Genomic DNA, 10,225 nt, shown 5'->3' with positions numbered 1-10,225 from the left:
ACTTATTAGCTAGCCTCTATGAATATGTGGATGGTAGCCAACTTCATTATGCTATTGGATTCTTGATTTCTTGTCTTCGATCTTCTCTCTAGACTCCTCTCTCCTCTCTCTTCACCATCCTTCCACCTCTACCGTTGGCAAGGTTTGTTCTCGCTTCTAATCTCCCTCGTCTGTTGAGTCACCCCTCTTCTTTGGGATCTCGACCACTTCGTTCACTTTGTCTACTTCCCTTAATCACTTCCACAATCTACTCTTATCTCCATACCCATCCATAACCCTAACATCCACTCCACCCATCACTACCACCATCACCCATGTTATTCCATATTTTTGTCCCTACTACAGTTGGAATCTACGAAGGGTGTAAATACAAAAGTTGTAGATCAGGAAGTTACGGATCCAACCTAATTAGTTTTGTAATTTTCTAACTGCCGAAGAATATCTGACAAATATTGTCCCATGGTTGCGCAGACTAATTTATATAATAAATTCAGATCTTAAAGGAATCTTAGTGTAACCTATCTTTGGTTCTAGATCTTATCAACTAGGCCCTGCCCAGCTCGAGCACAGTGAGTGCAATTGGTGCGAGTCTTGAGTGCATCGAGCTCGGGCTGGTGGGGCCAGCCCAAGCATGCTAGGCTCGAGTTGGGCGATGCCTAGCTCGGGCATGCTTCTTTTAGGCTGGGTGGAGCTAGCCCGACCAGGTTTAACCCCCCTACTTGTCAGGCCGGGTCTTTAAGGGTTCATCTAACTCATTCTTGGGGCTGGGCAAGGATTGAATTAGATTTTCTTTTCCTCCTTATCATGATTTACAATGTTAATATTAATTGTCCCCTCTTTCTATCCCCTATAAATTTAGGATTTTGGTGCTGACCTAGTGATCCTATCGTAGAGTATCTTGAGAGCAGTTAGTCTAGGGACTTTTAGCCAATCTAGGCAAGTGGTCTATCCACTTTTAAATTATTATTTGATGTGACGAATGACAGCATGAGCAATATGACCTGCTAATCCATACATTTTAGCAAAAATTTGTCTGATTAACATGTTGCTTGACATGATTTGTTATTAATTTAAATATGATGTGCAACTCATCCATATGCTTAGATATCATTGCTTACTATCCTGTTATGCTAATCTTGTTTATCTTACTATGACACTTGCACAAGTGCATGATCTAAAATGGGATAATTTCTACGTCCCGACACCTCCCTAGCTAGGGTTAGGGGCATCTATCTTCTGTAGGATAAAGGTGTCCATGAGTGATGTCTAGGATAAAGGTGTCCACTTTTCTCTTTTAGGATCTTATATTGTCCGAAGATGCTACATAACATTTTTGATCTACTTTTTATTTATCTTCACTTATCTCATCATCTATCTTCTATACCCAACCAATGTGTACCTATCCCAATCATCTGCTGTGAAGGTCTTAACACTCCTCCTTGTGTCATGTTGTTGATAGAGGAGATTCAATAAAATTGTATCTTGTTTATCAGTCCAATTATCATGCCTTGTACCTGATAATACACCATCCATGCCTTGTACCTGACAATGCACCATCTTTCTTCTTCAGCATCTTAGCCTTAATGACCACATTGTCACTAAATATTTGTATCTAACCATATCACAGTGCTATACATAAGCACTACTTAGTATTGAGTAACCAATTAATTGATAGACATACAAATAAAATTCATATGGTAAAATATGATAGAAATATATACAATCAAAATAGATCTATTGACTATAATGGTAGTACCCAAAATATCGGATATTAAAAACTATAAATAATCATCAGATCTATAAAATTAGGGATTTCAATAGGAATTTTTTTTACTTTGGCTTGTAGTAAGTGTGGGAGGGACTTTTCCTTCTAGTGGGAGAGAAAGTCGTCATTGTTGGAACTAGATCTAAACAGATTGATCTATTTCTTCCACTGCGCCGATCATGTAGGACTATAGCTACGTCGGGCAGCTGTGACCAATGCAACAGTCTTATGGCCTTGCTCAATTTAGCCGTTCATTGGTTGGAGAGCTCTTCATAACAGGTAATCTCTCTCGATTGAACTACTGGACCTGCCGCTTCGATGATCGCTACTAGTTGTCATTTTGTCAACACCAGTAGTGAGCGACGAGAACAGGGAAGCTCGACAGACGTCAACAGATGAGAGATGATGGAAGAGATCGAGAGAGGAAAGATGGTGGATGAGATTGAGAATCTCATTCTCTTTCAGCTACACTGTACAAGAGAATATAGAAAAAAAGGAGAGTTGACAAGACATGAGAGATGACCGTGGTCAAAGTAAAGGGTAAAAATAATAATTATAAAAGAGTAGGTATAAAATGTAATTTTGATGAATAATATTTTTATTCTGAAATAAAATTATTATAATATTTAAATATTATTCTGAAATAAAAAAATATTCTAAAATTATATATATATATATATATATATATATATATATAAAAGATATTGCAGAAGTGAACGGGCAGCTAACTGTCTCAAGCTTTATGCTCAAACTCTCACATATTTGGAGGAAATGGGGTACTATCCTACGTAAATAAATTGTCTCTTCTTTGACGATTTCTCGGCTATCTGATCATCCATAATCTCCAGTTAACCCTCTCCCTCTAACCTCTCTGTACATTGCCGTGATGTTGAAGCAAACGCTAATCCTGGACCATGCTACTTGTTGTAGGAGGGGCATCTTACTTTGTCCCAAGGAAAATCTAGCAAAAGACAATAGAAGGTTATTATGCGAGTCTATGTGGTGTTTTGCACTAAAATTATTTGGAATGAATGGATCCAGTTTTAGAGAATAATCTCCAATAATCTATATCGCTATTTTCCAGCATTCATGTATAATAAATACTTTTCTTTTTATATCATTCATACTTCTGCCATTAGTGTACCACCTTGACGGCGTAGGCGTATGTACTACGAGAACAGTTTGTGGAATATAAAAGCCCATGAAAGGCAACAAACAGAAGAAACAAAGAACCTAAACCTAACAACTAATGGCAACTACTGTTGTCCATCAGGAAGACAAGATGCTGTACGAAACAAGACATCAAGAAGAAGCAGCAAACTCTCCTCTCTCTCTCTCTCTCTCTCTCTCTCTCTCTCTCTCTCTCTCTCTCTCTCCGTCTCCTTCCCTCCTTCACAGCTCACCAAACACAACCAAAAAGGAGGAAAAGATAAGAGAGGAGCTCAGATTCCAAGCTGTCTTCCACGAGATCACCACTACTGAAGTCACCCGTAGATGTGCATATAAATATTATCTTTTCAAGAATAATTCTTGGTGTCCTTCACTCGTGTCCCCCCATGCAGGAAATGTCCCACAAGGGAGGACTTCTATTTTGGCCTTAGTTGAGCGCTTGCCATGTAGAAGTTGTTAGTTAGGGCAGGAGACTCTAACTGTCTCATACTTCAAAATTATATCTGTATTTATTTTTTGCAAATAAGGATGTGAATATGGATATAAATGGTCCACCCCCTAAACTTATTAACTAAATGAGTCTATTTTTAACACATCGGCTACAAATAAATGTGTAAATTAAGTAAAAAATTACTGAACTCTAGCATTTCACATAAGATATAAAATACCGATTTTTTCAGTATATAATCTCAAATATGAAGCATTGATCTCATGTGTGCTTTTGTATAAGAAACACGTATAAATGTGAGAAATAAAAGAGTATGTGTTAAAAATATGAGAAGAATAAAGAGATGTGATTTGTAGTTATCTCATCAAAATATAATATTTTTCTCTAGTTTATCCAATTGTTATAGATTAAACCTCTCTAATTTATTTCTAACTATCCGTAAACAATGGATGCTTAATTCATGACTACATTCTTTCTTTCAGGGTACTCTTTCAGGTATGCATAACATTTCTCATTTATTTTATGCAATTATTTAAGTGAAATTATTAATTGTAAAGTGTTAGATATGTCTGCTACACCAAACTAAACAACCAGCATTAGCTCAAACCTAATCTAATCAGAGCTCACACTCAGATTAATTATTAAACCATTGCATTGCATGTATTGCATTGTTCTTCAAAGTGGGCAGCAGATCTCAGTGGGTTTTGGTGGATCTGTCAGAGAGGAACCTTCACATGGGCAATTGGGCATAGTGTGATTGATAGATAAGTTTGTGTTGCATTGTGGATGATGCTGGATTCTCTACAACCCTAGTTGTACGGATTGATTTATCACTAGGGAAATATATAAAATAAACACTCTTGCCTTTAATTTACTTTTATTATTGTTTATATTCTATTTTTATGGTATGGATATTTATCGTCTAAGTCTTGTATTTTCCCTAATATTCCTCAAAAACACTATGGATTAGTTTTTGATACGATCTTCCCTTAGGCTAAAGTTCGATCTCTTCCAATCCTGGTACGGAACTTTATAATAAGATCTCGAAAGATGCCGCCGTTGGATCGATGTGAAATTTGGATATGTTGTAGCTCTAGAAAAAGCTTTCCAACAAATTAAGTTTTAGGTGAATCAAATATGGGGATCTCGAGATATTGTCCGATTAGTGGATGAACATCAGGATGGTTTGTTTAGGATCTGTGGATAGAGGCACGAGATCCTATATAATGGTGGTTGGAGCGTTTGTGGGGTGGCACCGGTAAAAAGTGGTGGTGGAAGGGTTATGGTTGATGAAAAGGTTAGGGCAAGTATTAGATAGATTGGAAGAAGGGGGAGGAGAGGGCCGCTCCTAAGGGTCTAGGGTGATTGGCTGGTCGAGGAAAGTTAGAAGCGGCGTCGCCGGGGATTAAGAGAACGAGAGCGAAGAAGTCGAAGGAGGTAAGGCAAAACTCAATTCTTTAATAATGACCTCTGGTTGCCATCCACATCCCTTTTAGAGGCTAATCAAACAACTCAAAATTAACCCTAAACAATACAATTTCACCGACCACGTTTGAACGCGCCCGACCGTGTTGGAACGCACCGAGTTCGCTCTTCTCTGGATTTGCGAACGCAATGCAGGCGTTCGAATACGCCTGTTTTCCACTTTTCTAAATTTGCGAATGCGATGCAGGCGTTCACAGTGCGTTCGAACGCGGCGTTCGAATGCAACTTACAGAAAACTTTTTTTCTTAAAAACTAAACATTAAAACAAGAAACAAATACACTCCTAAGAGAATCCATACTCGAGACGACATCGATGAAGTCCAAATCGTATTAGTTTTATCCTAGCAGTAGTTAACAAATAAAGAATAGTTCATTATTTTTAAAAATTAAGATAAAACTAAAATCTATTTCTCTGTTTAATGTTATCTTAATACAGATACAATTATTTTGCACCTATAATTATCTTAATTCATCTATATGGTCACTAACAGAGTATTTTTTAGGTATTTTAGGTAAAATATAGAGGTTAAATGATAAATATATTTATGATACAGTGTAAATAATAAAGTAATGGTATTTTTAATAAATTTTACCTTTTATATTGGAATTTGGGGAGTCAACTAACTCACTGGAGACTTTACTTTTAGATTAGTTGAGCATTTTCCACTTTAATATCCATCTTATGGATCTAATCCTATTTTTTTTTTTTTCAGTATTCCTAGATTTGACTTTCAAACCTTGGCTAACTAAACCATTTCTTTGCATTAGTGAAATGCCACTAGTTTGACTTGGACTGGTAGGTAATAAATGCAGATTTGACTAAAATTTAGATGTTGCATCATATGAATTCATTCATTTGGAATATATTCTTTCCCTGTTCTTTATTATTATAATAAGGGATTTATCTTAGGAAATAATTATTCTTATATTTACTAGTATAAAATAAGAATATATAATAATTAATTTTAATGTGATATAAAGTAAAGAAAAAGATAGAATAGATTTTGTTTTTTTTATGAAATTATTATAAATACTTTTTGATTTGATATAAAATAGATTAATATATTTTTAAAAATTAATTAATTACTATCACGTACAGTGAACAGGGGCAAATACCCCTCCTCTGCTCCGTAGAAGGGAATTTTTTCTTTAACCCTAGTAGAGCTTGATTCTGCTCCTGATTGCGGATGATCGAAGTCGAATAGACTTAATTTGAAATATTGTTGACAGTACTTATGATTTATGGTCAGATTGGAATGGAATTCATTTTGCTTCTTATGTCAACTTTTCCGAATCTCAAAGTTAACCCTTAATCTATTACATTCTTATTAAAACTCATGAGTATAATAGAAAAACTAAATATAAAAGAAATGAATTCCTACCCCATTCCAAACAACAAGATTATTCAATTAAACAAAATCAATTAAATTCTCCTTAGAATTGGTTCCAACTGTATATTAAAAGCTCAACCAATGTGTTTATTTAAACAGCTCATTAGGAATTTGTTCTAAATAGTGAAAAGGCAACTCTTGAAGCACAATAGACGAACAAAATATGAGGTGAAGAGTATTAAACTCCCCCTGTTTGGAATCATTTAAAATCTCATTTATGATGGCCAGCGCAGTTATTAATATATGTAACCAGTTAAAAATCTGCGCTACCTCATTTAACACACACACAGATGCATCTACAAACAAAACTCACTGGAGAAGGTGAGACAATGTGGTGGGTCTAACCCTAATTTTCAGAATTATAAAATTATTTATACTATTAGAAAAGTTAATTGGATTGCCGATTGGCTTGCTAATTAGAAAATGGATTGATAATTTTCCCTGTAAGCTATTGCTCTTCGACGCTAACAGAGCATTTTTCTCTTTTTCTGAAAGAAAAAGTTATAATCTGTACAGCCTCCGTCTGAAACACAGATATGCTTCTAACAAAAGGTCATTGGAGAAGGTGAGACAATATGGTGGGCCTAACCCTAATTACTCCAACCCTAAACCCTAAATCCTAACATATAGTAGAAGCAATCATCCTCTCTCTCATCTTTCTCAACTTTTTTCCAATCAGGTGGAGTATTGGTGGCTTTTGGTCAACCAAGCTTTTTACAAATTATTTGGTTTCTTTAGTACTTAATGCCAATTGAGTATCTCATGTGGGCAACAATTATTGGGTCTAGTTGTCACAAACTCCATATGGGATCAGCAAGGAAGAGGGGGAAGAGTCTTTGGATCAGGAGACAATAAAAGTTGGCAGGGAGTAGTTTCAAGATGAGGTGTTAAATGAGTAGGAATATATATATACATTGCATTGAGATTGGTGCACAAGAAGTTTCCTTTGAGTCATACATTGCATTGTTTTGAATAAAAAAAAAAATATATATATATATATTCATGAAGGATATGACCAAATGACTCTGAAACAAAACTTGCTTAAATCTCACAATAATCTAAGTCAGATCTAATTAACAATGTAAGCATATGAATGACTTGCAGTTGAGCATTGTGATTCGCCAAGGTGATGCTACTTGTAATCATTAATTAGAATATCATAAGTTTTCCTTATGTTAAAAATGATCAATCATGATAAAGATAAAGGAAAAAAAAAGAACAAAGAAAGCATGATGGACTTCAGCAATTATAGTTTGAGGGAATCTTTTACCATGCTTCTTTAAATTTCAAAAGAAAAAAAAAGCTATATATATATATATATATAAATATAAAGTTTTAATTATATAAAAGTATATAAATATATTACAATATGTATTCTTATGAGAAGTACATTTTGGATATTACAAAATGTAGATTATATGTTTTTATTCATGAGGAATGTCATTTGATATATCATACTCTATAAAATGTATGTAAAAATAAAATTAAACCATATATCACAATAGCTTGTACATCACATCAGTCAGTCACCAGCTTGTTCTTATTTATCTAACAAATTGATGTGATATACTATTAGTTTTTTGCTGTTAGTTAATCGATAAATAAATATTATACAATTTTTCTTTATTTATCATTACAAAGAAGAACAATTTCATTCGAACGTCATCATCGCATCCATCTAATCTATCAAACAATTCATTTCTTTTTTTCTTCTTTTTCTCAATCCATCGCACGGTAAATGACGACGAAGCACGGCAGGATAGCCCTCGGATTCGCCACGAACAGCTCCTCGAGATTCCCGTACACCCCTCCCCCATCCACGGCCACCGAATCGTACGGCTCCTCCGGTACAGCCGCCGCTTCGCCGGTCCCCTCGGAGCGGCGGACGCGCCCGGCGATGACGCGGCAGACGAGCATGGCTCGGCTACCGCCGGCGCCGGGGTCCGCGCCTGCGTGGTCGTGCGAGCGCCCGCTGCTGGCGGTGGTGCGGACGCCGAGGGGGTGGGGGTGGTGGTGGGCGCGACCGACGCCGTGGCGGATGGCGGCGCAGACTCCGCAGGCTGCTGCGCCGTCGCCGGCGGCTGAGGAGGAGGAGGAGGAGGAGCAGAGGGAGGTGGAGCCGGCGAAGCCGAGGCGGCAGGAGAGGGAAGCGGAGTGGAAGCGGAGGAGCTCGTTGCCGTCGGCGGCGGCGCGTGCGTTCTTGGAGTTGGGATTTTGGGGGAGTTGTTTGGTGGTGATGGGAGGAGGATTAGGGTTGGAGTAGCGGGCTTTGACGGCGTCGCGGTAGGCCTCGAAGCGGGCGATGGTGCGGGGGGAGTTGTGCACCTTTAAGATTCGCTCGATCTGGCAGATCGGATTGTCCTTCTTCTGCCAGCTGGACTTGAAGATTATCTCCACGATGTTCCGCCCCGAGTCCTCCGGCCCCAATTCCGACACTGCTCACCATAAAAGAGGATTTTTTTTTTTCTTAATTAATTTGGCACTACTGTTAAGATAAATTCTTAAGACAACTAATAATAATATTAATGACCATATAACTACAAAAGCACCAGCTTTGTTGCGTGTTAATTGTAGCAACTATTATGAGTCTATAATCAGACAAAATATTCCATCACCCATGCACGCCAGATCTTTTCTATTTCCTTTTTCTTTTCTGTACCATTGTTCTTCGCGAAAGGAATCCAAAACAACTTTTATCCACGAATCTCTCTCTCTCTCTCTCTCTCACTACGTCTATGTACCTTAGCCGACAGCCGTATTTACAAACACAACCACTCTATCTATTCTCTCTCTCTCTCTCTCATGAAGGATTGATACCATTTTAATCTTTGGCTAATTAATGTAAACATCGATGGGAAAAGGAGATATTAAAGTAATAATTACCAGCATGGCGAATGGCCTGGTGATGCTCCAAGCTCTCTTGTTTAGTGAACACCTCTCCACAATCCGAGCAAGCACATAACGTTCTTGGCCTCGGATACCTAATAAAGTAAAGATATTGAAGAGATTAATTAACTAGTTAATTAATTAATTATAAATTTAATTCTAGATCGAAGGATGGATGGAATACCTGTGCATGAGCTCGACGTTGACGGCGCGGCACTCGTAGCAGCCCGACAGGCCCCGTAGCTGCATCCCGACCTTCGGAGGGGGAGGAGGGGGGTGACGTCGGCGGTGGGCCAACCGGCCGGCTAAAGGTGTCATCTCGTGATTCGTGACGGAGCCGCAGTCCGAGGCGGCGGAGGAGGCGGACGTAGCGTCCTGGAAGTGGCGGCGATGGACTGCGACGTCGCCGAGGGAAGAGCAGATGGAGCCGCCGCACGCGGCGGCGCGGCAGATGCGGGCGGCGGTGGGATCGTGGACTTGGGCTGATGCGGCGCTCCGGCAGCTCAGGAGGCTCTTAAGCTGCTCCCAGGAGGAAGGGGAGTGATGGGTACTGTTACTAATACTTCTTGGATTAGAAGGTGAAGGGAGTACTGGTGGTTGGGGTTTCTTTCTACGGCGGCGGTGGTGGTGGTTGCTGGTGGTGGTGGGGAGGAGAGAGATGAGAGCCATGAGGAGGAGAGCAAAGAGAAGGTGGACGAGGACGAGAGGGAGTCTACTTTCCCTCTCCACGACCATAAGCAACTATACTACTCTCTCTCTCTCTCTCCCTCCCTCGAGTCTTAGTCTTCTCTACTTTCTTTTTTACATCCTACTCCGTTGGTGATCATCTCAATGGATGGAATTGAGTATTAAAAAGAGAGGGAGGAGGAAGGGGGGAGAGGGAGGGGGGAGCGAGATGTGGGTGGGTGTTTGTCTTTGTATGTGGTGTTGGTTACTGCTGTAAATTCTATTTTTAAATAATTATTTATTATTAATTTTCTATGGGAGGATGAACTGCTTCACCACCTAATGGAGTACTAATTTATTTATGGTTTTCTGAGGACCATTTAATGGGTAACCACATCGTCTGCAGGCTCAGAC

At 38.8% G+C, this 10,225-nt stretch overlaps 1 protein-coding gene across 1 annotated transcript; it reads right to left on the bottom strand.

Moving 5' to 3' along the window:
- Window positions 1–7,867: 7,867 nt before the first annotated feature.
- Window positions 7,868–10,010, bottom strand: LOC140761037 (uncharacterized). Its single transcript, XM_073098206.1, has 3 exons — window positions 9,330–10,010; window positions 9,143–9,240; window positions 7,868–8,694 (listed from the first exon to the last, which is right to left on the bottom strand). The coding sequence occupies exons 1-3, from the start codon at window positions 9,878–9,880 to the stop codon at window positions 7,979–7,981; spliced, it is 1,365 nt and encodes a 454-aa protein (XP_072954307.1). The 5' UTR covers window positions 9,881–10,010; the 3' UTR covers window positions 7,868–7,978.
- Window positions 10,011–10,225: the final 215 nt, after the last annotated feature.

The sequence above is a fragment of the Typha angustifolia genome, chromosome 6 (assembly GCF_048772165.1).
Source record: "Typha angustifolia cultivar Huaian chromosome 6, ASM4877216v1, whole genome shotgun sequence".
NCBI lineage: Eukaryota > Viridiplantae > Streptophyta > Magnoliopsida > Poales > Typhaceae > Typha > Typha angustifolia.
The sequence above is the reverse complement of the archived record's forward strand: the minus strand, read 5'-3'. Positions and strand labels throughout refer to the sequence as shown.

What these genes read in the sequence shown, in the direction of transcription:
- LOC140761037 (XM_073098206.1), bottom strand. Translation starts at nt 9,880, where the DNA reads ATGGTCGTGGAGAGGGAAAGTAGACTCCCTCTCGTCCTCGTCCACCTT. An exon ending in AACGTCGAGCTCATGCACAG is followed by an intron (nt 9,241 to 9,329) that starts GTATTCCATCCA and finishes TTACTTTATTAG; the next exon opens with GTATCCGAGGCCAAGAACGT. An exon ending in CCAGGCCATTCGCCATGCTG is followed by an intron (nt 8,695 to 9,142) that starts GTAATTATTACT and finishes TATGGTGAGCAG; the next exon opens with TGTCGGAATTGGGGCCGGAG.